The sequence below is a fragment of the Peromyscus maniculatus genome, chromosome 8 (genome assembly GCF_049852395.1).
Source record: "Peromyscus maniculatus bairdii isolate BWxNUB_F1_BW_parent chromosome 8, HU_Pman_BW_mat_3.1, whole genome shotgun sequence".
Lineage (NCBI taxonomy): Eukaryota > Metazoa > Chordata > Mammalia > Rodentia > Cricetidae > Peromyscus > Peromyscus maniculatus.
Genome location: NC_134859.1, coordinates 13,254,334 through 13,278,907, shown reverse-complemented (window position 1 = coordinate 13,278,907; position 24,574 = coordinate 13,254,334). Strand labels below are relative to the sequence as shown.

At 53.0% G+C, this 24,574-nt stretch overlaps 5 protein-coding genes and 2 non-coding genes across 9 annotated transcripts; 4 read left to right on the top strand and 3 right to left on the bottom strand.

Moving 5' to 3' along the window:
* Positions 1–568: 568 nt before the first annotated feature.
* Positions 569–2,844, top strand: Ndufb10 (NADH:ubiquinone oxidoreductase subunit B10). The gene is made up of 4 exons (XM_006978906.4): positions 569–815; positions 2,189–2,327; positions 2,424–2,563; positions 2,696–2,844. The coding sequence occupies exons 1-4, from the start codon at positions 668–670 to the stop codon at positions 2,791–2,793; spliced, it is 525 nt and encodes a 174-aa protein (XP_006978968.2). The 5' UTR covers positions 569–667; the 3' UTR covers positions 2,794–2,844.
* A 107-nt stretch (positions 2,845–2,951) lies between these two features.
* Positions 2,952–6,803, bottom strand: Rps2 (ribosomal protein S2). Its single transcript, XM_076578040.1, has 8 exons — positions 6,500–6,803; positions 4,769–6,324; positions 4,433–4,612; positions 4,269–4,358; positions 4,027–4,134; positions 3,440–3,773; positions 3,166–3,257; positions 2,952–3,075 (listed from the first exon to the last, which is right to left on the bottom strand). Exons 3-8 carry the CDS (start codon positions 4,607–4,609, stop codon positions 2,995–2,997), a joined length of 882 nt encoding a protein of 293 aa, XP_076434155.1. The 5' UTR covers positions 4,610–4,612; positions 4,769–6,324; positions 6,500–6,803; the 3' UTR covers positions 2,952–2,994.
* LOC121831898 (small nucleolar RNA SNORA64/SNORA10 family) lies at positions 3,837–3,970 on the bottom strand. The gene has a single exon (XR_006075493.1). It is a non-coding gene; the product is annotated as a small nucleolar RNA SNORA64/SNORA10 family (small nucleolar RNA).
* LOC121831939 (small nucleolar RNA ACA64) lies at positions 5,098–5,224 on the top strand. The gene has a single exon (XR_006075531.1). It is a non-coding gene; the product is annotated as a small nucleolar RNA ACA64 (small nucleolar RNA).
* A 749-nt stretch (positions 6,804–7,552) lies between the features above and the next one.
* Positions 7,553–9,720, top strand: Rnf151 (ring finger protein 151). 2 transcript variants are annotated; one of them, XM_006978907.3, is made up of 4 exons: positions 7,553–7,665; positions 8,051–8,196; positions 8,525–8,621; positions 9,209–9,720. In XM_006978907.3, exons 1-4 carry the CDS (start codon positions 7,663–7,665, stop codon positions 9,677–9,679), a joined length of 717 nt encoding a protein of 238 aa, XP_006978969.1. In that variant the 5' UTR covers positions 7,553–7,662; the 3' UTR covers positions 9,680–9,720. The 2 variants fall into 2 exon arrangements, with proteins under 2 accessions (XP_006978969.1, XP_076434154.1); XM_076578039.1 differs by having other exon boundaries at positions 7,571–7,665; positions 8,083–8,196.
* A 4,182-nt stretch (positions 9,721–13,902) lies between these two features.
* On the top strand, positions 13,903–20,074 carry Tbl3 (transducin beta like 3). Its single transcript, XM_006978908.3, has 22 exons — positions 13,903–14,055; positions 15,434–15,485; positions 15,569–15,664; positions 15,750–15,797; positions 15,889–16,030; positions 16,108–16,192; positions 16,276–16,446; positions 16,531–16,606; positions 16,690–16,783; positions 16,869–17,050; positions 17,140–17,281; positions 17,391–17,449; positions 17,549–17,652; positions 18,100–18,247; positions 18,337–18,567; positions 18,654–18,724; positions 18,804–18,960; positions 19,038–19,096; positions 19,337–19,440; positions 19,530–19,601; positions 19,707–19,865; positions 19,940–20,074. Exons 1-22 carry the CDS (start codon positions 14,015–14,017, stop codon positions 20,047–20,049), a joined length of 2,403 nt encoding a protein of 800 aa, XP_006978970.2. The 5' UTR covers positions 13,903–14,014; the 3' UTR covers positions 20,050–20,074.
* Positions 20,075–20,160: 86 nt separating this feature from the next.
* Positions 20,161–23,605, bottom strand: Noxo1 (NADPH oxidase organizer 1). 2 transcript variants are annotated; one of them, XM_076578037.1, is made up of 9 exons: positions 22,402–23,605; positions 22,221–22,301; positions 21,952–22,027; positions 21,661–21,838; positions 21,345–21,526; positions 21,019–21,126; positions 20,895–20,900; positions 20,677–20,794; positions 20,161–20,554 (listed from the first exon to the last, which is right to left on the bottom strand). In XM_076578037.1, exons 1-9 carry the CDS (start codon positions 22,465–22,467, stop codon positions 20,263–20,265), a joined length of 1,107 nt encoding a protein of 368 aa, XP_076434152.1. In that variant the 5' UTR covers positions 22,468–23,605; the 3' UTR covers positions 20,161–20,262. The 2 variants fall into 2 exon arrangements, with proteins under 2 accessions (XP_076434152.1, XP_076434153.1); XM_076578038.1 differs by lacking the exon at positions 20,895–20,900 and having other exon boundaries at positions 20,677–20,790; positions 21,009–21,126; positions 21,952–22,024.
* Between the last annotated feature and the right edge of the window lie 969 nt (positions 23,606–24,574).

The following is a 24,574-nucleotide window of genomic DNA, read 5'->3' as shown; positions in this document are numbered from 1 at the left end:
GGTGACCAGCACCAAAATGACAGATAGGTGAGAATTCCACTGCTCAGGCTGCAAAACCAGTCCTAAATGCATAAACTCAGAATTCGGGCAGTGCAGTCCCGGACAGTGAACAACTCGGGGCACAAGCGCTCAGGACTAGAACAGAACTCCCAGAAGCAGGGCAAAGCACTCTGTGCCTAGGGTAGGAGACCCTTTTCCCTTCATGGACTACAACGGGACAAGCCCCGCCTCTTCAGAGAAGCCCCCAGGTTCACGGGCACCCCCCAGCAGAGCCCTGAATAGGCCAGAGGACTGAGCAGTCTAGAATGGCTTCCTGGAGTAGTGAGGGCGTTTGATGTTTCTACTGTTCGTTGATTTGCGTGTGTTCTCTTACCAAGCCGTGTTCACCTTGCTCCCCGCTACCTTAGCTGGTAGGTCAGAGCAAAGCATTTCCTGGCGTCTGGTGAACTCGATAAACTAAACCGGGACGCCACTGTGCAATAGCGCTGGGAACCACAAGGGGGTGCCCGAGAGGCGAGCCACGATCCCATGGTGCCCCGCGACTACCTACTGCGCAGGCGCAGGGCCGCCTTTCCGCGCAGGCGTAGAGGTCCCCGCGTCCTCGGCAGGCCGAGCTGGTCCCGACGCGGAGCGAATTGGAGGTCGGAGGCCAGCGCTTGCTGCAGCCATGCCGGACTCTTGGGACAAGGATGTGTACCCCGAGCCCCCGCGCCGCACGCCGGCTCCCTCGCCACAAACCTCGCTCCCCAACCCCATGACCTACTTTACGAAGGCCTTCGACATCTTCGTGGACCGGCCCGTGACCCTCGTGAGAGGTACAGGGTTGCGCCCGCTCAGTGGAGATCCTGGTACCCCACGGATCCCACGTCCAGTAGCCGTCCCCAGGAACCACCACCCTCTGCACGTTGCTGTCCCGCATCCAGAGCCCCCGAGTCCAAATTGACTGTTTTTTCTTTTTCGTTTTCTTTCTTTCTTTTCCAAATGATCTTTTAACCTCCCCAGTGCACCTAGGACACCCTCTGCTGTATCCGAGACACCCCGGGACCGAGTCGTCACCTTTGTTTCCCCGCTGCACCCCAGACCACTTCCCAAGACCTCCCTTCGGCCACTTTTCCCCAGGACTACAGCCTGCCCATAACCCTCGACCCTGGTCGCTCTTTTAAACGGCGGTAGCCGGAAGCCTGGTGGTGGTGGCACATGCCTTTAATCCCAGCACTGGGGGTGCAGAGGCAGGTGACTGAGTTCGAAGGCAGCCTGGTGTACAGAGCGAGTTCCAGGACGGCCAGGGTTACACAGAAAAACCCTGTCTTGAAAACAAAACAGTAGTGGTCTGAAATCTAGCCCATCACCAAGGAGCTTTGCTAAGTGTGCATAAGTAGCCGATCAGTAAGCCCTTGTTGAAATGGACGATTTGCTATCCATCTGCATGGTCAGGTTGCTCATTCGTTCTTTGGGCCACAGTGTCACCCGTGCAAAGTGGTGTTTTAAATGGCTGTGCTCTTTATCCCTGGTCCCAGAGAATGCTCCATTCAACCTTTGGTGGTCCTGTTTGCCAGCTTGGTGAACAACAGCTGGAGCCTGCTGGGCTCTTTGTCTAGTCGATTCGGCGGCCCATTTGTCCAGCATTTGGGGTGCAGAGCATGCTCAGGTGGTTTCTCTTCCCTCTTCCAAATGTTGAGGATCTGAGTATAGTTGATGGATTATCTTTGTGAGACAGCATCTTCATTGTTGTCCAAGACAACATAGCAAATATCTTGGTCAGCTTCCCAGTAGCTTGGATTACAGATAAGTCACTGCCCCTGGTTTACAGGTGGTCCTTTGGTTAGGAAGGTGGAGGTTTTGTAGCCAGCCCCAGGTGCATTACTGCAGTAAGGTCAGCTCCATATTTTGGTAGCATCTTAGAATGTCTGAATGTGTGAACTCTGCTCTTTAACTTACCAGTGGAAACCATTGGGTCTTGTTGACTTCCTGATGGAGCTTCCTGCCTCAACCCCTCCCTGTTCTCAGCCCTAACAGAGTTAATGTCTTTTCTACATAAGGACCTACCCTGTAAGGTTAGAGGCGTGAGGTGAGATCTCATGCAACTGAAGGTGATACCTGTTAACCTCTCTAGCCAGTCCTTGATAGAACTTTAGACCCCCTAAAGTCTAAGATGACAGGCCTTGAGTTTGAGGTGTTCTCTTCACAGAGTTCATTGAGCGACAGCATGCCAAGAACAAAATCTACTACTATCACCGGCAGTTCCGACGCGTGCCGGACCTCACCGAGTGCCACGAGGGTGACGTCACGTGTATCTATGAGGCCGAGATGCAATGGAAAAGGGACTAGTAAGTGCACAGCAGGTAGCCACTGATTGGTGCTATCCAGTCCACACCCCTGAAAGGAGTCTTTCAAATTGAGACAGGAACTCTTTATTCTTTCAGCAAAGTTGACCAGGAGATTGTCAACATCATCCAGGAGAGGCTTAAGGCCTGTCAGCAGAGAGAAGGAGAGAGCTCAAAGCAGAACTGTGCCAAGGAACTGCAGCAGTTCAACCAGGTGGCTAAGGCCTTCCATGACCGCTGTGAGTAACCCAGCCTGAATCCAACCCTGACTTCTGCTTTTCCTCCGCTATCACCAGTGTTTCAAGTCTTGCTTTCCCAGCCACTGAAACCTTGCCCCGATTCCCCTGCCCGTAACCCTCTCTCTTCTACAGACTATGACCTGGGAGCCTATGCTTCTGCCAGAAAGTGCCTGGCAAAGCAGAAGCAAAGGATGCTGGAAGAGAGAAAAGCTGCCAAGGCTGCTGCCTAAGACCTCAAGAACTCGTTACATCGCAGAAATAAAGTGACTGGGTGCACCCTGCCTGGTTTTTGGTGTCCATTAAATGCATCGCTTTGTCCTCTTCAAGTAGAACTTTCACCAAGCATGGGGGAAATGGGTCACCAAAAAAAAAAAAAAGAGAGACAAACTTTAACAGATTTAATTCACTTTATTTTTCTTGTATAAAAACCCTTATGTGGTGGCCACAGCTGGAGCCTGGGTTCTCTGAACAGACACTCGGGTGTGGGTTTTCACAAGATGGTCAGTGAATTCCTAAAAAGAGAAGTGAAACATTAATACAACATATCCCCTAGTCTTAAGAAAGCCAAAGCAGCCAACACACCACCAGCTCAATCAGCATACCTGATAAGGAGATTTGGTGAACACAGTCTCTTTCCAGAGGTCAGGGGTCAGGTAGCTGTAGGTCTTGGAGATGGCATCAAAGGTGGCCTTGGCTGGAAAACAGTAAGAAGGGTAAGGGTGGTGGTTTGATTTGTGCAGATAAGTCCCTCCCACTAAGGATCTGTTGCACTCCTAGGAACGGAGAAGACCACCTCTCCCTTAAAAATAAGCCAAGCACACACTGGGCTGGTGTGACCCAGCAGAGCAGAGGCCACAGCAACTGTGAGCTACCTACCAAAGTTGCCCAGGGTGGCAGTGCAGCCCCTGGCTGACGTGTAGCAGTCATCAATACCGGCCATCATCAGTAACTTCTTAGGCACAGGAGCAGAGACGATGCCAGTGCCCCTGGGGGCAGGGATGAGACGCACCAACACAGAGCCACAGCGGCCTGTCACTTTGCACGGGACAGTGTGGGGCTTGCCAATCTTGTTCCCCCAGTAGCCTCTCCGCACAGGGACAATGGACAGCTTGGCCAAGATGATGGCCCCTCGGATGGCAGTGGCTACTTCCTTGGAGCACTTCACACCAAGACCAACATGGCCATTGTAGTCCCCAATAGCGACAAAAGCCTGTGAAAATACTTAGGTGAAATGGCTAGCAGTACCTCACAGAACCGGCATATCCCAACCAGGACCTGTGGTGCTCCTCTAGGCAAGAGAGGCCACTGTGAGGCCAATCAAAAGTACTTGAGGAACTCTTTTTCTCTCTCTCCCGGTACGAAAGTCACACGGGTGAAACCTAGTGTAACTATGCAGAGTGAGAGAGTTTTGCTCAGTTACATTGTTTAAACATTTCCACCTTGCCAAAGAACAGACTTAATACCTTGAACCTGGTCCGCTGGCCAGCCCGAGTCTGCTTCTGCACTGGCATGATCTTTAGAACCTCATCCTTTAGAGATGCGCCCAGGAAAAAGTCAATGATCTCGGATTCCTAAAACGGGAAACATGTTCAGAGCTTCCTGTCACTAGACAGAAAAGAGGAGACTGCAAGTCGTCCTCACTTCATCCCGACAACGGATGTGGCACCTCCCCACCCAAACGATGTTTCAGCACCGAGGTGTCTACCTTAATGGGAAGGGAGAACAGGTAGATCTCCTCCAGGGACTTGATCTTCATGTCCTTAACCAGGCGGCCCAGCTTGGTGACGGGGATCCACTGCAGGAAAACATCAGTCAAAAGCCGGCTTCCTGCAGAGCGCGCGGCCGACCCCGCCCGCGGCCCAGACCTACCTCTTTGTCTTCAGCTTTACCCCCACGAGCCCCGCGGCCTCGACCACGACCACGGCCCCGACCACGACCGCGGCCCCTAAGACCGCTGCCGAATCCTCCGCGGAAGCCGCCGCGGCCTCCTAGTCCTGGGCCCCCGGGTCCTCCGGGCCCTCCCGCTGCACCGGCGTCGTCCGCCATTTGCTACAGAGACAAAAGGAGGCAAATCAGCAGCGTCCTATGCCCTGCGGTCACTTGGGGTTCCGATAGGGGACCCCCGCCCACGGGTGTCCGCGTGCGGATGCCCGCGGATGTCCACGGCCCAGGCCCCAAAGCCAGAATCCAGTAACACAGACTCACGTGTTTTCCCGAAGAAGAAGAAGAGCGAGGCTGCGCGGAAGGGGGCTTTTATAGGGCACCAAAGCGCCGCGATATCTCGACTGCGCGTGCAGCTCACCCGCAGGCTGTGATTGGCTGCGTCTTGTCCCGCCCCCGCACGTTCTTCCTGCGCCTGCGCATATCCTCTCGCCGAAGCCGAAACCTACGCCGCCTGGAAGGGATTATAAAGGCTCTGCCCGGCGCCTTTCAGGCCTCCTAGTGATCGTGGTTCCGCGGTGATGCTCCCTGGCCCAGGTAGGTTGCGCCTCATCGGTCTCATGCTGCGTTCGCTGTTGGCCCGGTAAATGGGCGTTCGTTGAAAATCATCTTCGGCTTTGACTGTGGCCGGAGGTGAGATTCGGCGCCCAGAGCCACAGAGGCCTAAGCTCACCGCCCGCTGCCCCAGTGTGGGAGGGTGAAACCCAGGCCCCTACACTCCGGATCGCCTCGCCGCTCCCGCGCCCCGGCTTGTGGCATCGGATTAACAGTGTCGTTTCTCCACAGGTTCCACTGGATCTGGAGGTGGCCGCCGCTTCGTCCACGAAAACGGCAGGGTTCGGGTGTCCACTTTTGTCAAATAAAATGGTTTAACTTAATTTACCGTGTATGTATGTTTTGGAGGGTTCCTGTCAGTCTGGGTGGAAGATGCAGTCGTAGCCGGGTGTTTTAAATGTGTTTTATTTCGCCGCATGTAGGTATATGCACCATGTGCGTGCCTGATGCCCGTGGCCATAAGACGTCAGGTCCCCTGGAACTGGAGTTTGGTATAGTTGAGAACCTCCATGTGTCTGATGGGAACCAAACACCATGTCCTCTGAAAGAACAATGGTTTTGAGCCATCTCTAGCCCCCTTTTTTTTTTTTTCTTTTTTCCTCCGGTGCTGAGGACCGAACCCAGGGCCTTGGGCTTGCTAGGCAAGCGCTCTTCCACAGAGCTAAATCCTCAACCAACCCCTCCCACTCTTTTTTCTTTTGAGACCGGGTCCTGCTGTGTATTCACTGAGGGTATGGGGTTTAAAAATCCCGCTTCAGCCTTCCAAATGCTGGGATTACACCTGAGCTTCCTACTGATTTAGACACTACACAAATACAACTCAAACACAAGTTTGTATGTGACAACCTTGAGCTGGTTTAGACCTTGTCTTGTACACATGCTCCAGATGTAATTTGCACACAAGCAGGTAAAATGTCCTGATCTAAAGTGATCACTAACAAGGATGCCACAGTGGCTTCCTGTGGCTTCAGTGTTCAGGATCTTTAAATGACTGTGAAGCCTGGCTGTGGTTGCCTGAGCTGGAGAGGCAGAGGCAGGCCTGCTCTACATAAAGAGGTCCAGGCCAGCTGAGGTGACGGTAGTGAGGCCCTGTCTCTATAACAGATGAGAGGTGGCTCGGCTGGAGTACTTGCTGCTCTTGCAGAGGACTAACTCCAGCTTGTGACTCTGGCCCCCCATGGTACCTGCACTCAAATGCACAGGCCAATGTGCAGACAAATCATACCTATATGTACATAGTTAAAGTTTTCTTAAGAAATGACCACCTAAGCCGGGCAGTGGTGGCGCACGCCTTTAATCCCAGCACTCGGGAGGCAGAGCCAGGAGGATCTCTGTGAGTTCGAGGCCAGCCTGGGCTACCAAGTGAGATCCAGGAAAGGCGCAAAGCCACACAGAGAAACCCTGTCTCGAAAAACCAAAAAAAAAAAAAGAAATGACCACCTAGGCAAAAAGTGACTTGAAGGGATGTGTTGGCCTTTTTTGATGAGAGACATCTATTCACCCCAAATAGGGCACCAGTAATCACCAAAGTATGATTCCACTGAAGTTAAGCTTCATGAACCAGTATTCAGTTTACTGAGTGTGTGTGGCCCCAAAACAGCAAAGTCCTACCCCATCAAAGGTTATGATGTGGAAACTGCATCATGGAGTGGCCTTTTTAGTTACTTCATGTATACTCTGGCATCTCCCAAGATGGCCTGCAGCTTAGTAATTACCTGGCCAAGGTGATCTCTATACCAATATAGAGACCATGTTATAGTCAAAGAAAAAACAAAACTACACAACATGCATGCTGAAAGTCTGTTATCTCGGGCTGGAGAGATGGCTCAGAGGTTAAGAGCACCGACTGCTCTTCCAGGGGTCCTGAGTTCAATTCCCAGCAACCACACGGTGGCTCACAACCATCTGTAATGAGATCTGGCACCCTCTTCTGTATACATAATAAATAAATAAATTTAAAAAAAAAAAAAAAAAAAAAAGAAAGAAAGTCTGTTATCTCCCCAAGGCTTGTTTTTTTTTTTTTTTTTTTTTTGGTTTTTCAAGATAAGAGTTTCTCTGTATAACAGCCTGGGCCGTTCTGGAACTCTGTAGGCCAAGCTGGCCTCGAACTCCTCACAGAGATCCACTTGCCTCTGTCTCCCAAGCGCTGGGGTTAAAGGCCTGTACCACCACTGCCAGGCTTCCAAGGCCTTTCTTACAGTTAAATTGAAAAACCTCTGGGCTCTTTCACAGGATGGGCCTCCTATTGGGCATAGTCCTTGGTGAAGGGATGTTAGTGGAGAAGGCCAACTTCTAAACTGACCACCCAGTCAGTGGAGGAGCTGCAATCCCTGGGAACCTGCTGGCATGGGGGAACCAGCCCCTAGAAGTCAGTCACAACCAAGGCAAGGGAGAGAATCCAAAGACGACTCCTGAGTTACCTTACCACTCACCTTCAGAAGGAAAGGCAGAGGGTAGGTGGCTACAAGGTCCCAATGGGCCCTGGACCAGAGCTGTGATTGGCCCAAGCTAGACAATGCCACTGTGATGTCGGGCCACATGCACTGTGAAATGGAGGCTCCTGCGTCCTTAGCCTCAGTGGAGCTGCCGTCCAGACACAGATCATGGTGAGCCCCTGGCCCTTTCCACCAGCTCTGAGATAAGTGCTCAATTCCTAGACAGCTGCCTAGCTGCCTAGGAATCAATGCTATCTCACTCTGAGAATGGATGACAGTTCGTTTATGGGACAAGAAAATCTTTCTTGTCTCTAGGGGGTATAACCTGGAGTTATTCCAGCTTCTTCAGTCAAATGTTGGCAAATCATGGGGAAATCGACCCCCACAGATTCAGCCTTGAAGTGGGGGCCGGCCCCTGCAGGCTATACTTGACGTTTTTAATGTAGCCTGCCTCCCTACCAAAAGATGGCTGCAGTATCTTGCTAGTATGAGTGCTTCGGGGCAGGGGCTTGGAGCCTGGTCCCACCCAGGCCTAACACTGACCTGGCCTTTGCAGAGTGGTGGGTACGATCTCAACCTCTTTGCCAGCCCTCCTGACTGCAACTTCCTGTGTTCCGTCTGCCATGGGGTTCTCAAGAGGCCAATGAGGCTGCCATGCAGTCACATCTTCTGCAAAAAGTGCATCCTCCAGTGGCTAGCCAGGTGCCATTGGGAATCCAGGAGGGTGGGGGGAGGCTAGGGGGCAAGTCCTGCAGCTGAGAGTGGGAAGGTCTTCCAAAAACTGGGTTCCAATGGATAGAAGACTCGGCCGCAAAATCTGGGACACTAAGAATGTATGCCTCACTCTCTGTAGTCTGAAGTCCCTAGCCTCAGCCTGGGAGCCAAATCCTCACTGTAGGGCCCCCTTCATGGCCCCTCCAGCCAGAAAGGAGGGACCAGCTGGGTTACCCCGTGAAGGCTTGCTCGGGCAGGCATGTGACTTCCACCTTCCCTCTTCCGCTTCCAACATCACACTGATACCTCTTTCTAGACAAAACACCTGTCCGTGCTGTAGAAAAGAGGTGAAAAGGAGAAAGATGGTCCAAGTGAACAAACTCCGGAAAACCATTGGCCGCCTACAAGTCAAGGTAGCACAGAGCATCCACTCCTGTCCTCCCTCCCGGCGGGGGGTGGAGAGGGGCCAAAAAGAAGCCTTCTGTCAGAACCAAGGATGGGCTCAAGGTCCTAGACACGGTTAAAGAGTGTGCATCATGGGTCTACCATTTGCTGTGCCACCAGACAGCTGCTTATCCTTTCTGGGTGCCTTGGAACATCAGGTGTCATGTGGGGAGTATAAAAAATTTCAGGGATGAAGTGCCTGGTGCACTAGCCATTATGACTCTTCAGCCCTCTAGCTTTACAAAATGGAGTCACAAAAGCTTAGCAAGCAGTGAGGTGGAGTGGCGCACGCCTTTAATCCCAGCACTGGGGAGACAGAAGCAGGCTGATCTCTGAGTCTGAGGAGCCCAGCCTGCCTGGTCCACAGAGCGAGTTCCAGGACAGCCAGGGCTGTTACAGAGACACTGTCTCTACAAACCAATAAAAAGCTTAGGAGGCTCCCGAGTTCCCTTGTTTCATAGTCGGGGGGATATCACAGCTTAGAGGCTATATGGGAGCCCCGGGTGGCAATGCCTAACCCAGTTTAATTCACACCGAGCTTTCTTATACCCCCTAGTGCAAGAATGCGGAAGCTGGCTGCTTGGTGACATGCCCTCTGGCTCATCGCAAGGGCCACCAAAACTCCTGCCCCTTCGAGCTGATGGCCTGCCCCAACGAGGGCTGCACCGCGCAGGTTCTGCGTGGGGTCCTCGCTGAGCACCGCCAGCATTGCCAGCAGGGTGGCCAGCAGCGCTGCCCCTTAGGCTGTGGAGCCACTCTGGCTGCCGCGGAGGGCGAGCCACACAACTGCTACCGTGAGCTACGCGATGCTTGGGTCCAGCGCCACGAGCGCAACCGGACCCTGCTGCTGAGCCTGCTGGGGCGTGTGCGCCAGGTGCACCGCACCACCAACTTCATCCGCCGGCAGCTGGCACAGCTGGGCGACTTCCTGGAGGATGACTCCCTGCTTCTGAGCTCCAGGGCTCAGGAGACTGAGGTTGCCCCGGAGGCTGAGATGTGGGGTGTGCAGGGCCAAGGTGTCTTATAAAGGAGTTAAATAAACGCTGAGCCCAGGCCTGACCCACCTCACGTCCTATGAATGCGGTGTGCGATGTCGTCCTTGTCACCCCTGCTGACCTTCCACATCAGGCACTGGCCTTACCTTCCCTAGACTGTTCTCCCAGACTCTGTGAAGTTTTTTGTTTTGTTTTTGTTTTTTCTCTGACTGGGTCTACCACTGAGCAGATTCTGCAAAGCTGTTTGCTTACTCATTAACCCATTTTTCTTCCCATGGCTTTTCTATCAGCCTAATCGCTTCCTAGCTGGTGACACAAATGACTCAAAACTTTAAACTAAGAGTAGAAGAGATGGCTGAGAGGTTAAAAACACTGGTTGCTCTTCCAGAGATCCTGAGTTCAGGTCCCAGCAACCATATCGTGGCTCACTACCATCTGTAATGAGATCTGGTGCCCTCTTCTGGCCTGCAGGGGTGCATACAACCAGAACACTGTATACATGATAAATAAATCTTTTGTTGTGTTTTGTTTTTTTCCAGACAGGGTTTCTCTGTGTTGTTTTGGTACCTAGCTCTGTAGACCAGGCTGGCCTCGAACTCACAGAGATCTGCTTGGCTCTGCCTCCTGAGTACGGGGATTAAAGGCATTCGCCACCACCGCCCTAAATAAATCTTAAAAGGGGGGAGGCAGGGAGAAGAAGAAGCTGTGTGATTCAGTGGTGGCACACATTTTTTAATCCCAGCACTTGGGAGGCAGAGGCAGGCTGATCTCCCAGTTTGAGGCCAGCCTATCAATACAGAGAAATCCTTTCTCAAAAACAAACAAAAAGAAAGAAAAGAAAAAGAAAAAACCACTGACTGATCTACCTGGATTTTATTCCCAGGTTTAATTCCCAGCACCCACATGGCTATACCCAATAACATCCGTAACATCCTAGTTCTTCTAGGGGACATTATGTTTTCTTCTGGCTTCCACAGACATAGATACAGGAGGAAAAAAAAGGTGTGTTCCCTCCAATGATTGACTCATCATTATGTGGGCTTCAGTAGCATCTTGTAAAGTGATCTGACAAGTTTTCAGAATTTGAAATCTCTTTCCAGAAGACAAGCTACCCCTGTGGAGGCAGGATCTCTATGTAGTTCTCGCTGTCCTAAAACTCATTATGTAGACCAGGCTGGTCTCAAACACACAAGGATCCTCTTCCCTTTTCTAAGTGCTGTAATTAAAGCATGTACTACCATGCCTGGCCACAAGTGTATCTCTTTAGATTTATTTCATGTGTATAAATGTTATTGCTGTTTTGTTTTGAGACAGGATTTCTCTGGGTAGCCCTGGTTGTCCTGGAACTAGTCACTATGTAGACCAGGCTGGCCTCAAACTCAGAGATTCTCCTGCCTCTGCCTCCTGTGTGCTGAAATTAAAGGTGTGCTCCACCACCGCCTTGGAGTGTATGAATATTTTACCTTGCCTGTTTGTGTGTGAACCATGTGCATTCCTGGTGCCCTAAGAAGTCAGAGGAGAGCATTGGCTACCCTGGAAATGGAGTTATGGATGGTTGTGGGTCACCATGTGATTGCTGGGAATGAAATCCAGGTCCTCTTCAAAAACAAGTGCTCTTGGGGCTGGAGAGATGGCTCAGAGGTTAAGAGCACTGACTGCTCTTCCAGAGGTCCTGAGTTCAATTCCCAGCAACCACATGGTGGCTCACAACCATCTGTAATGAGATCTGGTGCCCTCTTCTGTATACATAATAAAAAATCTAAAAAAAAAAAAACAAGTGCTCTAAACTGCTGAGCCGTGTCTCCAGGTACCACACATTATAATATTTTCATTTCTGTGAGGGATTAGGAGAGAGACAGACAGAGAGAGAAGAGAGAGAGAGAGAGAGAGAGAGAGAGAGAGAGAGAGAGAGAGAGAGAGAGAATGGCTTACAAGGCTGTGGTTCAGCTAATCCAACAATGAAAGGTCCAATAACCCAGTAGTTGTTCAGTTCACGAGGCTGGATGTCTCAGCTGGTCTTCAGTATACACCAGAACCCCAAAGAAGTAGGCCCGCCAAGGAAAGGACTGGCCAGCAAGCAGGCAGAGAGCAAGCCTCCTTCCTCCATGTCCTTTATATAGGCTGCTAAAAGATGTGGCCCAGATGAAAAGTGTATCTTCTCATCTCAAAAGATCCAGATGAAAAGTGGGTATTCCCAGTTCAAATGATTTAATTAAGAAGAAGTTCCTCAGGACAGCCAGAGCTGATACACAAAGAAGCCCTGTCTTGAAAAACTAAAATAAAAATTTAAAAAAGGAAAAGAAAAAAAAAGAAAGAAAAAAAAGAAAAGAAAGAGAAAGAAAGAAGAGAAAACGTCCCTCACAGGTGTTCCTAGCCATGGGTTTTAGTTAATTCCAGATGTAGTCAAGTTGAGAACCAAGAATAGCCATCATCAACCAAGATGGTGAACTTCCAAGATGGCTGGCTTCTTCCTCGCCCTCCTGATCTAAGATTAAACCCCTGGCAGTTTAAAACAAAGGCTTTGTGGATTGTTTTGTTTTGTTTTTTGAGACAAGGTTTCTCTGTGTAACAACTCTGGCTGTCCTGGAACTTCCTCTGTAGACCAGGCTGGCCTTGAATTCACAGACATCTTGCTTCTGCCTCCTGGGTGCAGGGGATAAAGGCTTGTACAACCATGCCCAGGCCAAAAGCATTTTTAAAATTCACAGTAAGATAAAATGCCTCCAACTTCTTTATGTGTGCATTCAGTCCTACGAATTTTCTTGAAATGGGCAGTGGTGGTACACACCTATAATCACAGCACTCCAGAGGCAGAGGCAGACAGATCTCTGTGAGTTCAAGGCCAGCCTGAGCAAGTTTCAGGACAACCAGAGCCACACAGAAAAACCCTATCTGGAAAAGGCCTGGGCCAAAGAGATGGCTCTCTGAAAACCTGCTGCCAAGTCTGATAACCTGAGTTTCATCCCTGGAACCTACGCAGTGGAAGGGAAAAAGCTACTTGTATGTCCTCTATCTCCACACATGCTATGGCGAGGGGGTGGTCATGCAGTACATACACACAAACTAAATGATAAATGGAGGGTGTTCAAGAGGCTGAAACAGAAAGATCTTGAGCCTGAAGCCAACCTTGAGTATAACACAGTTCCAGACCATCCTAAAACTAACTGGATACATAACCAGAATCTTCCTTAATAAAAAAAAATTTTTTTTGAGACAGGGTTTCTCTGTGTAGTTTTGGTTCGTGTCCAGGATCTTGCTCTGTAGACCAGGCTGACCCCAAACTCACAGAGATCCTCCTGGCTCTGCCTCCTGAGTGCAGGGAGACTGGGATTAAAGGCGTCTGCCACCACCACATGGTTTAAATTAAATTAAAATCTTTTGTTTGTTTTTGGTTTTCTTTTTTCTTTCTTTCTTTTTTTTTTCTTTTTTTGTTTTGTTTTTTGTTTTTTTGTTTTGTTTTGTTTTGTTTTTCAATACAGGGTTTCTCTGTGTAGTTTTGGTACCTGTCCTGGTACCACTCTCTCCTTAGGAGGACCAAGAGGACATCACTGCCTTTGCCCTCAGTCCTGATGATGAAGTATGATGGGGGGTATGGCGAGGAAGCTCCCTTCCATACTGAATTGTACTCAATCTCGCTCTGTAGACCAGGCTGGCCTCAAGTGCTGGGAGGAAAGGTGTGGGCCACCACCGACCCGCTTAAATTAATTTTTTTTTTTTTTTGGTTTTTCCAGACCTGGAACTCACTTGGTAGCCCAGTCTGGCCTTGAACTCACAGAGATCCGCCTGCCTCTGCCTCCGGAGTGCTGGGATTAAAGGTGTGCGCCACCATGGCCCGGCTTTAAATTAATTTTTTTAATGAAAAGCAAATGAGACATCCAGGCGTTGGTGGACCACGTCTTTAATTCCCAGCAGAAGGGGAGGCAGAAGCAGTAGGATCTCCGAGTTCGCCGAGTTCGAGGCCAGCCTGGACTACAGAGCGAATTCCAGGACAGCCAGGGCTGCAAAGATACTGTCTCAAAAAAAAAAAAAAAAAAAAAAAAAAAAAAAAAAAAAAAGAAGAAGGAGGAGGAGAAAACAAGACAAATTAGAACAAATATTAAATAAATAGTAAATAGGTAGCCAAAAAATGCAAAACGTTCAGCAAGGTAGTCAGCTCCAGCCTGCACGCTGGGAACACCTTCAGCTTCCACGCCTGGTCGCAGTAGCCAGTTCCCACAGTAAAGATGGCTCCCAGGGCGCGTGCTGATGGCGTCAAAGCAGCTGCCGCTCGTGATGTCATCACAACGTGCCTTGAGTACAGCGTAGCGCGTTGTGTGTTTCACGCGGCTGAGGGCTGCTGAGCTTGGAGGAGTCGACTGCCCTCGGACATGGCTGAGGCTGTGGCCGGAGTGAGCCGCTTCAAAGCCAAGTAAGTCCTGGGCGGAGGCGCCGACCGTGAAGGGAGATGGGTTCACTGCCCGAGGAACCGGGAAGGAGAGCCAGGAGTTTCGGAGGGGCGTTCAGGGTGATACGAGGGGCTCCGAGTCCTGTGCTCAGTCAGCTCCCCAGGCTGTGGGGAACTGTGGAGTGCTAGGATAGGGACAGGCTCTGCCCTCGTCCGTAAGGTGTAGTTTCCAGGTAAATAGTTTTCGCCCACCTCTGAGGACTGGATTATCAAGTGTTAGCAAAGAGAAGCCTCAGTGCCCACAGCATCTCTGTTGATGGGTTGACTGGGGTGCAGAGCATGGGAGGCTGGTTTCATCCTGGTGGGCAGACTTCCAGGGAGAGGCTGGGAGGAGGGGCCTTGGATTTGGGAAGACCAGCCCAGCCCACATACAGGATAGAGGCAGAAAACTGTCACACGGGGCCTGGGCCAGGAACAGTGGCGCTGCAGTTGACCATTAAGAAAGATGGGTAGAAGTCCTCCCGGGCAGAGTCACAGAAGCGCTTGAGAAGAAGGGAAGCTTCGAGCACTGTAGTGACACCCGTCAGATGTTCTAGAGGGGATGAGAGCAAGAGATGAAAGAGCAGGCCGGGTAACCAGTGAGGAGGCTGCAACGGCCACTCCCCTCCCCCCCCCCCAAAAAAAACAAAACAACAACAAAAAAAACCTGCAGTGGCTTGGCCTGGACCAAAGCAGTAGAGAAAGTGGGAAAGAGGACAGCAGTAATCAGACCCCAGAAATGACAGCTGGTTGGGGAGAAATGAAGTGGGGCTGTCTTGAAGGAGGGAGACTTGGAAGAGTAGTGCGTGCTGGGCCTCACTGGTGAAGACCTTGAGAGTATGTTACCTTTTCCTGGCCTCCCCCAGCTAGCGGGGAGCCCCCCCCCCAAAAAAAAAAAACTCTTCTGAAGCCTGGGCTGTGGCTGGGCTGCCTTCGCCTTATCTAGGCTGACCCCCCCCACACACACACACACAAGGTTTCTCTGTGTAGCTTTGCACCTTTCCTGGATCTCGATCTGTAGACCAGGCTGGCCTGGAACTCACAAAGATCCGCCTGCCTCTGCCTCCCGAGTGCCGGGATTAAAGGCGTGCGTCACCACCGCCCGGGCAGGCCCACCTCTTCAAGCGATATGATGACCCCATAGATCCACAGAGGCATGATCACCAGCTAGCTCTGGGTCTCCGCCTTCCTGCAGTGTGAAGGTAGTAACATCCACCCACTGAGCTGTTAGTTTCATCCCTGGCTTCCTGCTGCTGACTGGGTACTTTGCGAGGTCAAGGATTTGGCTCATCTCTGGGAGAGCACCCAGTTCAGGTGGGACAAGGGCGTTGGGCGATCACTCGGTGTCCTGTTCCCTTTCCAGCTATGCCGTTGAGCGGAAGATTGACCCTTTCTACAAGGGTGGGAAAGCACAGGTAACTATCCCCAGGGCAGTTACGGGGCAAAGAGGTGTAGGAAGTGCTGAGTGGTTCCTTGGCTGAGACCCCTTTGTCCCTAGCTGGACCAGACTGGCCAATACCTCTTTTGTGTCTGCGGTACCAAAGTCAACATCCTGGACGTGGCCTCAGGGGCTTTGCTTCGGAGCCTGGAGCAGGTAAGGACGGGCTGGACAGATGTGAGGGACTTGAGGGGAGGGTGGCATTTTCTTATAGCGCTCTGAATTCCCACTCTCCCCTTAGGAGGACCAAGAGGACATCACTGCCTTTGCCCTCAGTCCTGATGATGAAGTATGATGGGGGGGATGGCGGGGAAGCTCCCTTCCATACTGAATTGGCAGACCTGTCTTATCTCCCGGCTGTATCCTTCACCTTCCCCCAGGTACTGGTAACGGCCAGCCGGGCTCTGCTGCTGGCTCAGTGGGCCTGGCGAGAAGGCACCGTCACTCGCCTGTGGAAGGCCATACACACGGCTCCTGTGGCCTCCATGGCCTTTGACGCCACCTCTACACTGTTAGCCACAGGTAGGACCCCAGCTGGGTGGGTGGGCTGGAGGGTACAAGGCACACGGTCCACCCTCACCTCAAACATGTCCCCACAGGCGGCTGTGACGGGGCTGTACGGGTCTGGGACATTGTGCAGCACTATGGGACACACCACCTTCGAGGCTCACCCGGTGTCGTGCAGTGAGTGGGGTAGCGGAGGAGAGGTGGGTAGAGCTCTGTGTCACCCTCGGAAGTGCAGCTGATTTGTCTCTGCTTTTCTTCAGTTTGGTGGCCTTCCATCCAGACCCCGCTCGCCTGCTTCTCTTCTCCTCGGCCGTGGACACCTCTGTCCGTGTGTGGTCGCTGCAGGACCGCTCCTGTCTGGCTGTACTGACTGCACACTACAGCGCCGTTACCTCCCTGTCCTTCAGTGAGGATGGCCATACCATGCTCAGGTTGGCTCGGGTTGGCCACACGGGGCTTGGGTGGAAGGGGAGGCCAAGGCTGAGACTGGAACTGAGGGAGCTGTTTCTCCTCAGCTCTGGCCGTGATAAGATCTGCGTAGTCTGGGACCTTCAGAGCTACCAGGCCTCGAGGACAGTGCCGGTGTTTGAGGTACGGCCCTGCAGGCCGGGGCCAGTGAATGGGGCAGGAACGGGAGGCCTGGCTGTGTAGGCTCTGACCCTGTTCATCCGCAGAGCGTGGAAACTGCTGTTCTGTTGCCGGAGGAGCCGGCACCCGCACTGGGCGTGAAGAACTCGGGCCTGCATTTCTTAACAGCTGGTGACCAAGGTGTGGGGAGGCTGGCCACACGTGGACCAGGGAGCTGGGTGAAGCCTGTGGACCTCATCCCCCAACAGCCCTTGTCCTCATACAGGGATCCTCCGTGTGTGGGAGGCCGCTTCGGGGCAGTGTGTGTACACCCAGCCACAAATGCCAGGCCAAGGGCAGGAACTGACGCACTGTTCCCTGGCCCGCACTGCTGGCCTGCTCCTCACTGTCACCGCTGATCACAACCTGCTGCTCTACGAGGCACGTTCCTTACAGCTACAGAAACAGGTGAGCACTTGATACTGCCCAGTGCAGGGCTTGGACATGAGGCTTTCTGTCTTACAGCCCCTCACTCGTGACCTTCCTGCCTCCCACAGTTTGCTGGCTATAGCGAGGAAGTGTTGGATGTTCGATTCCTTGGGCCCAATGACTCCCACATTGTTGTGGCTTCTAACAGCCCTTGCCTGAAAGTGTTTGAGCTGCAGACTTTGGCCTGTCAGATCCTCCACGGTCACACAGGCAGGTCAAGCCCTCTGACATCCCCAGCGCTTTAGCCTGGACCTGACAGCTTCCCTTCCCTGCCTCCTTTGGATCCTTGATCTCTGACCACTCTTCCTCTCCCTCCCAGACATTGTCCTGGCCCTGGATGTGTTCCGGAAGGGGTGGCTCTTTGTCAGCTGTGCCAAGGTGAGACCCCATAAGAGGTATGAAGGCACAGACCCCCCAGTGGAAACAAAGGCAACGGAACTATGACCTGTCATCTCTCTTCGACCCTACTGTCCACAGGATCAGAGCATCCGCGTCTGGAGGATGAACAAGGCTGGCCAGGTGGCCTGTGTGGCTCAGGGCTCCGGACACACACATAGCGTGGGCACCATCTGCTGCTCTAGGTAGTGGATCAGGACTGGACCGGGGGTATCCAAGGAGGCAGAGGCCCGCGTCATTGGTTTCTAGCACAGTGTGGAGAATGAATGCGCTGGTCTGGCCACACTGTGAGGCTTTAACAAGGGCATGGAGCAGAGAAGAGGCCCAGGGAGACTCAGGTGCCATGGCAGATTTCTTGGAAGTGGCCTTGGAAGGTGGACAAGATAGGAAGGACTTGAGACAGACAAAATGACACTGAACATGGTCCTGTTGGAGGTGACTTTGTGGTTGGGACCAGTTGCTATGTATGGTGGCTCTGAGGGTAGGTAGTGCAGATAGAGGTTGATGTAGGCCAATCTACGTCCTGAGATGATCCTTCTGGTCCTGATCCTGGTGCAGAAGGCTAGAGCTTGGTGTACTGTAGACGGTGTCTTGGACCTGAGCAGTGTTTCCCTTTTTCTTGTTGGCTACAGGCTAAAAGAATCTTTCCTGGTGACGGGCAGCCAGGACTGCACTGTGAAGCTGTGGCCCCTCCCTGAAGCCCTGCTGTCCAAGAACACAGCTGTGGACAGTGGCCCCATGCTTCTACAGTCCCAGACCACTCAGCGCTGCCATGACAAAGTAGCCACACGTGGCCTCTGGGATGGGGTGTGGCTGAGCCCTAGAATGGGGTGGAGTATCTAAGTTTCGTCACCTGCTCTCATCCCCAGGACATCAACAGTTTGGCTGTCTCCCCCAATGACAAGCTGTTGGCCACAGGCTCACAGGACCGCACAGCTAAGCTCTGGGCCTTGCCTCAGTGCCAACTGTTGGGGGTTTTTTCAGGCCACCGACGTGGCCTCTGGAATGTCCAGTTCTCACCCATGGACCAGGTGCTGGCCACAGCCTCTGCTGATGGCACCATCAAGCTCTGGGCACTGCAAGACTTCAGCTGTCTCAAGGTAAGTACTTCCCTCGTCCCATCCCCTCTCCGGTAACACTTCAGACGTGTTAGACTTGGTTCCCCCTCTCTCTGTCTCCCCTGCAGACATTTGAGGGACATGATGCTTCTGTGCTGAAGGTGGCCTTTGTGAGCCGTGGCTCACAGCTGCTGTCTAGGTGAATGGGCTAGGAGAGGGCTGGGGGTGTATAGTGCGGGTCACTCCCCTACACTGAGTCCTTCCATTCTCAACCTCAGTGGTTCTGACGGGCTTCTGAAGCTGTGGACCATTAAGAGCAACGAGTGTGTGCGGACACTGGATGCTCACGAGGACAAGGTCTGGGGACTACACTGTAGCCGACTGGATGACCGTGCCGTCACCGGTGGCAGCGACTCCCGAATCATTCTCTGGAAGGTTGTGAACCCTGAGGGGTGGGATGAAGCAGAGCAGGGGACAGCACTGGGGCTGGTCTGACCCTGATTTGATCCTAGGATGTGACGGAGGCCGAGCAGGCAGAAGAGCAGGCCAAACGAGAAGAGCAGGTGATCAGGTAAGTCTGGGCTCGGCAGGCCCCGCTGCAGACCCTCAGCAGCAGCAGACCCCGCTGCATACCCTCAGCAGACCTCTCACCCTTGCATGTCGCCACCACTGGATCCCCTAAGCAGCAGTAGCTCCTGTATGTTCCCTGCTGTGAGGCATAGGGAACAGGTTGAGGTAGGGCTCACGCCTGTGCGTGCTTACACCCAGCCAGGGTCTCTGATTGACAATGTCTTTTCCTCTCTCCCACCAGGCAGCAAGAACTGGACAACCTGCTCCATGAGAAGCGGTATCTCCGGGCACTAGGACTTGCCATCTCCCTGGATCGTCCCCACACTGTACTGACTGTTATCCAGGGTCAGTACCTGCCCCCAGGAGCAGGCTGGGGTTGGGAGAGGCTCCAGGGATCAGCAGACCCTTACTTTAAGCTGACTTCCCTCCCACAGCCATCCGGAGGGATCCTGAGGCCTGTGAGAAGCTGGAGGGCACTGTGCTCCGATTACGACGAGACCAGAAAGGTTGTGGACAGGCGGCTGGAAGGGACCAGTCTGGGGAGGGGGATGGCCTGGTGGGCAGAGCACGGAATGGCCCAACCAGCAGGGTGACCATCCCTATACCCACAGAGGCCCTGCTGCGCTTCTGTGTCACGTGGAACACCAACTCCAGACATTGCCACGAAGCCCAGGCCGTGCTGGGTGTGCTGTTGCGGCACGAGGCCCCCGAGGAACTACTGGCCTACGAGGGTGTGCGGGGCACACTGGAGGCGCTGTTGCCCTATACGGGTATGTGACATGGCCCTGGGTCCAGGGAAGTCAGCCCCCTCCCCGCTGCCCTAACGCCCTCTGTCTTCCTCTAGAGCGGCACTTCCAGCGGCTTAGCCGGACGCTACAAGCAGCTACCTTCTTGGACTTCCTGTGGCACAACATGAAGCTGTCCCCGCTCCCTGCTGCTCCCCCAGCCCTGTGACACACATAAAAGTTGCACTTTTCTATCTTGGCTTCTCAGACGAATCTGACTAATCTCCCCCAAAATCCTTGGCCCACCGAGATTTCAACCTCTACCCATGAGATTGGGTGAAGTCATTCCAGTTTTATTTAGAGGAAATGGGAAGTTGCTGCCCCTTGACCCTGCCAGCCATCCAGCCCCACCCTATCCTGCTCCCTTGGCAGGTCCGGATCCCTACTTTGCCTGTGGTTGGGATTGACAGTACGATCTCTCTGCAGGGCTGCACAAATCCTCAAGGGGGACCCTGGGTCTCTTTTCCTGTCCCAGTGCCATGCGGGTGATGGTGCAGCATCGGCTCTGGATGGCACTCCGATGGGGCCGAGTTGGCACTACAGGGGGAGCAGCCCTGCCCTTGGCCACCTTGTCTTCCCTTCCACCGTCTGGGGGCCCTGGCCTGCCCAGGAGGGAGCCCAGCCCTTCGGGCTGCAGCAGCACTGCAGGGAACAGGCCTACCCGGCCACCGTACCTGCAAGGAAGGCGGGGCTTGATGAAGGATTTTCCTGATGCTATGTGCCCCTTCTGCCAGGCAGCCCCTGCCTCTCCACCACACACGCAGGCATGCATGCGCGCATGCGCGTGCTCACTCACCTGCACAGCCACCAGCCGCGGTCGGAGGTTTCCAGTACACGCACATGTGCCCCGGCAGGCACTGATAGCTCATCGGTGCGACTGCCCTCATAGGCCTGGGTAGCACAGAACTGTGTCCCTAGGGTAGGTGTTTGGGGGTCACTGCAGAACTGCAAGACTGGAGTCCTCCCCTTGCTCTGGGCTCACCTCTAGACACTCGAGACTGCTCTGAACCCCACCTGAGCCTCCTCCTTGCTGTAAGCAGCACCCACATGCATGGGGCCCCACTATCCCCTCCCTCATGGGCTTGGTCTCAGCCTCGCCACGAGGTCCATTTCTTAGTGGCAAGGGATGGGCTCATACCTTGCAAAGCCAGGCCTGACTCCTGGCCCTGGCCTGGGGCCACCTCCTCCAGGTAGGGAGCTGGGAACCAGGCTGTCTGCTGATCCTTGTTCTCCACCAGCCACCAACCTGATCAAGAGGCAGGAAAGGGGCTCAGATGCCACGGCCTGCACCCATCTTCATCACAGAGCAAGTCTTTGTTTGGTTTTGTGTTTGGAACTCACTTTGTAGACCAGGCTAGCTTCGAACTCACAGAGATCTGCCTGCCTATGTCTCCTGAGTGCTAGGGTTAAAGGTGTGTGCCACCACTGCCCAGTTGTCCCCAGGTTTTAATACTGTGGCCCTACCTGAAGGATGTCGTAGTAATACGTCCAGAATTTCTTGAGCCTGTGTGTGGAAAGGTCTGTCTCTTGTGTCACGGGTGTAAAAAGGCTGTAAACAGCGCATGCTCAGAGCCTCCAGGCTATGGATGGCAGGACCGCTTGCAGGTTGGGATAAGGGCTCCTCTGGTGTGGGCAGGATCACCAGGCTGGGCAGGGCAACCAGCACATGTGAGAAATGAGTAGGAAGGATGGGAATCCTCTTTTCCCTGCCTATACATACAGGTCAGCCTTGCCTCATCTGCCCTCCCCGCAAGTGCATGGTCAGTAGGGTGTAAGTCACCTGCCAGGGGGCAGCGTGGGCTCCAGATCCAGAGGTTTGGGTGCAAAGAAGTCACTGAGTGCTGCGCTCCTCAATACGTGCTCTGAGCTCGCCAGCAGTTCCTGTACATAGGTGTCCAGCAGCCGCAAACGTACCAGGCCTCGGGCAGTACGGCCCCGACGAGTCAGCAGTGGAGCGTCTGCCCGGGTGTCACAAGAACACACTGGGACCACTCACCCACACTTTTTTTTTGGGGGGGCGGGGTTGCCTGACCACCCCCGTGACCACCCCTGCAACCCTTGCAGGCCTGACCAGGTAGCTTGGGAAGAATTCGTTCAGATCTCTGGAGCAGGCCGGCCTCCACTGGGAAGGTTTTCTTAAGGATCTTCTGAGAGGAAGAAGCATGTGTCAATCTCGGAGAGTGGAGAGGACCCCGGGGTGGGGTGGGGGATGGGAAGGGTGGGGAGGGGGGGGGAGGGTCCCTGGAAGAGCCTCTACAGGAAGGGCGGGAGGTCATGTATCTAGAGGCCTCTGGACTGGAGGATGAGCCACCCTGTTGAAGTAGTCCCAGTGTTACTTACCTGGAGCCGCCTAAACTCATCCCAGCTCCTGCGAACAGAGGACTCACTGTTGTCTGACCAGCGCACCGAGAAGGCAAACGTCTGTGCGAGGAAAGGTTGAGGCGCCATCTCCCCTCAGACTTTGCCAGCTACCCTTCTGCCTCTTGGGGCAGGAGTGGAGGATGGGGTTGTGTGGTCCTACCTGGAGTCGCTCCATCTGCACCAGGGCTACAGCATTCGCGGATACTGGGTGTCTTGGACCGGCCATGACTGTGGCCTCCTTCCTGCTGGGTGCTTGAAGGGGCTCTGAGCAGCCGGAAGAAATGAAATGGAATTTCCCAACACTGCCCTAAACTGAGTCCCTGCACGGCATTCCCGGAAACTTTTCAGTTTCCTGGTTGTTCTTCAAGCACAAAATCTAAGAGGATTCATCACAGGAGGACTGTGCTGGGGGAGGGGCCAGCCAGGGCAGGTGGGAGGAAAAACTGAAGTCCTTTGTACTGGACTGTTCTGAAATAACCCTGAGGGGTTGGAGCTGCCGCTTGGGGCTCCTTTCCTCCCCCAGCCAAGGGAAGAAAGGAGGTAGGCAGCTCCACTACAAAGTGCCGCCTCCACCTCACCTGCCCATCTGCCTCTCCCCCTGCCCTGCTGAACTATCCTCCCGGGCTGTGTGCCCAACAGCTTGGTTTTTGAATTCGCCCGTGCGTGGGGCTATACACTGTTGTCATCTGAATCAACTTTTTCACACCTGGGTCCTTTCCGTTTAGCTGTGGGTTTTTGGGGGGTGAGGTGGGGGGTGTGGGCTTTGAGACAAGAGTTTCAACAATTTGCAAAGGCTGGCTTTAAACTTGGGATATTCCTGCCTCAGGCTCCTGAGCAGCTAAGGCTCAAACCTATGTAACTAGGGCATGAAACCTAACCTCTTTCCTTGGCCAGGTCTTGAAACTCCTTAAACAACATACAGGTTCTTACATACTGGCTATTTCAGAAACATCGGAAGACAGAAGAGAGCAACTGGAAAAGCCGTGAGTACCTCCCACTAGGGACCTAGAGGAACTGTGAACCCCTCTCACGGCCCAACTGGCAGCCGCTGCCTGCCCCTACCAACCCGAGATGCCCTCCACTTATCCTCTATAGCCACTGCCTCCACTCTGTTATTCGAATCTTAGATGGTCTTTTAATAAAAACCCAGAGCCAAATATCAGGGTGAAAGCTGAAAGATCAGAGAAGCAGAGCAGCCAGTCACTAGTTCTTACCTCTAAGAAATCCTCAGTCTGAAGAGAGTGAGTTCCTGTTTCCTCATGCATTATATACCTTTCTCTGCCCTACCATATTACTTCCTGGGATTAAAGGAATGAGATCTCAAGTGCTGGGATTAAAGGTGTGTGCCACCATTGTCTGGCTCTGTTCCTCTTTTTCTTTTCTTTCCTTCTTTCTTTCTTTTTTTTTTTTTTTTTTTTTTTGGTTTTTCGAGACAGGGTTTCTCTGTGTAGCTTTTGTGCCTTTCCTGGAACTCGCTTTGGAGACCAGGCTGGCCTCAAACTCACAGAGATGCGCCTGCCTCTGCCTCCCGAGTGCTGGGATTAAAGGCATGTGCCACCACTGCCTGGCTATTTTTTTTTTTTTTAAGATTTATTTATTTATTATGTATACAGCATGTATGACTGCAGGCCAGAAGAGGGCACCAGATCTCATTACAGATGGTTGTGAGTCACCATGTGGTTGCTGGGAATTGAACTCAGGACCTCTGGAAGAGCAGTCAGTGCTCTTAACCTCTGAGCCATCTCTCCAGCCCCCCTTAGTGTGGTCTAGAACTCACAGATCCAGACTGATCTCTGCCTCCTGAATGCTAGGATTAAAGGTGTGTGCCACCACTGCCTGGCCATTTTTGGCCTCTTTGTCTAGTCTAGTGGCTGGCTCTGTCCTCTGATCCTCAGACAAGTTTATTAGGGTACACAATATATCACCATACCTCTCACTTAGATGCACACAGAGGAGCCCCAATTCTATGGCTAATAAGAGGTTCCTCCCTGTCTCTTAAGAATCCACTCACAGCTGGAGAGATGGATCAGATAAGAGCACTGGCTGTTCTTTCAGAGAACCCAGGTTCAATTCCCAGCACCTACATGGCAGCTCACAACTGTCTGTAACTCCAGTTCCAGGGTTTCTGACACCCTCACACAGACATACATGCAAGCAAAACACCAATGAATGTTAGTAGCCATGTCAGAGGAGCAGCAGGTGGCAACTGACTTCAGGGTGTCAGCCCACCAGGAGGCAACTCCCTGATGGGTGAATCTCACTCAGGTAGAGGCAAGGCCCCGAGACCCCAGACCCCAGAATGTCTTTTGCTTCTGCTGTGCCTTTACACATCT

Excerpts from the sequence above, each read along its gene's own strand:
- Noxo1 (XM_076578037.1), bottom strand. The coding sequence starts at position 22,467 with ATGGCCGGTCCAAGACACCCAGTATCCGCGAATGCTGTAGCCCTGGTG. Across the intron at positions 21,839-21,951 it reads AATTCTTCCCAAGCTACCTG|ACGCTCCACTGCTGACTCGT; the intron begins GTCAGGCCTGCA and ends ACACCCGGGCAG. Across the intron at positions 21,127-21,344 it reads ATTACTACGACATCCTTCAG|GTTGGTGGCTGGTGGAGAAC; the intron begins GTAGGGCCACAG and ends CCTCTTGATCAG.
- Ndufb10 (XM_006978906.4), top strand. The coding sequence starts at position 668 with ATGCCGGACTCTTGGGACAAGGATGTGTACCCCGAGCCCCCGCGCCGC. Across the intron at positions 816-2,188 it reads GCCCGTGACCCTCGTGAGAG|AGTTCATTGAGCGACAGCAT; the intron begins GTACAGGGTTGC and ends TTCTCTTCACAG. Across the intron at positions 2,564-2,695 it reads TAAGGCCTTCCATGACCGCT|ACTATGACCTGGGAGCCTAT; the intron begins GTGAGTAACCCA and ends TCTCTTCTACAG.
- Rps2 (XM_076578040.1), bottom strand. The coding sequence starts at position 4,609 with ATGGCGGACGACGCCGGTGCAGCGGGAGGGCCCGGAGGACCCGGGGGC. Across the intron at positions 3,774-4,026 it reads GCCAGCGGACCAGGTTCAAG|GCTTTTGTCGCTATTGGGGA; the intron begins GTATTAAGTCTG and ends GTATTTTCACAG. Across the intron at positions 3,258-3,439 it reads TGCCACCCTGGGCAACTTTG|CCAAGGCCACCTTTGATGCC; the intron begins GTAGGTAGCTCA and ends ACTGTTTTCCAG.
- Tbl3 (XM_006978908.3), top strand. The coding sequence starts at position 14,015 with ATGGCTGAGGCTGTGGCCGGAGTGAGCCGCTTCAAAGCCAA. Across the intron at positions 16,784-16,868 it reads CTTAACAGCTGGTGACCAAG|GGATCCTCCGTGTGTGGGAG; the intron begins GTGTGGGGAGGC and ends GTCCTCATACAG. Across the intron at positions 19,097-19,336 it reads CGAGAAGAGCAGGTGATCAG|GCAGCAAGAACTGGACAACC; the intron begins GTAAGTCTGGGC and ends CTCTCCCACCAG.
- Rnf151 (XM_076578039.1), top strand. The coding sequence starts at position 7,586 with ATGTCGGGCCACATGCACTGTGAAATGGAGGCTCCTGCGTCCTTAGCC. Across the intron at positions 8,197-8,524 it reads ATCCTCCAGTGGCTAGCCAG|ACAAAACACCTGTCCGTGCT; the intron begins GTGCCATTGGGA and ends ACCTCTTTCTAG. Across the intron at positions 8,622-9,208 it reads TTGGCCGCCTACAAGTCAAG|TGCAAGAATGCGGAAGCTGG; the intron begins GTAGCACAGAGC and ends TATACCCCCTAG.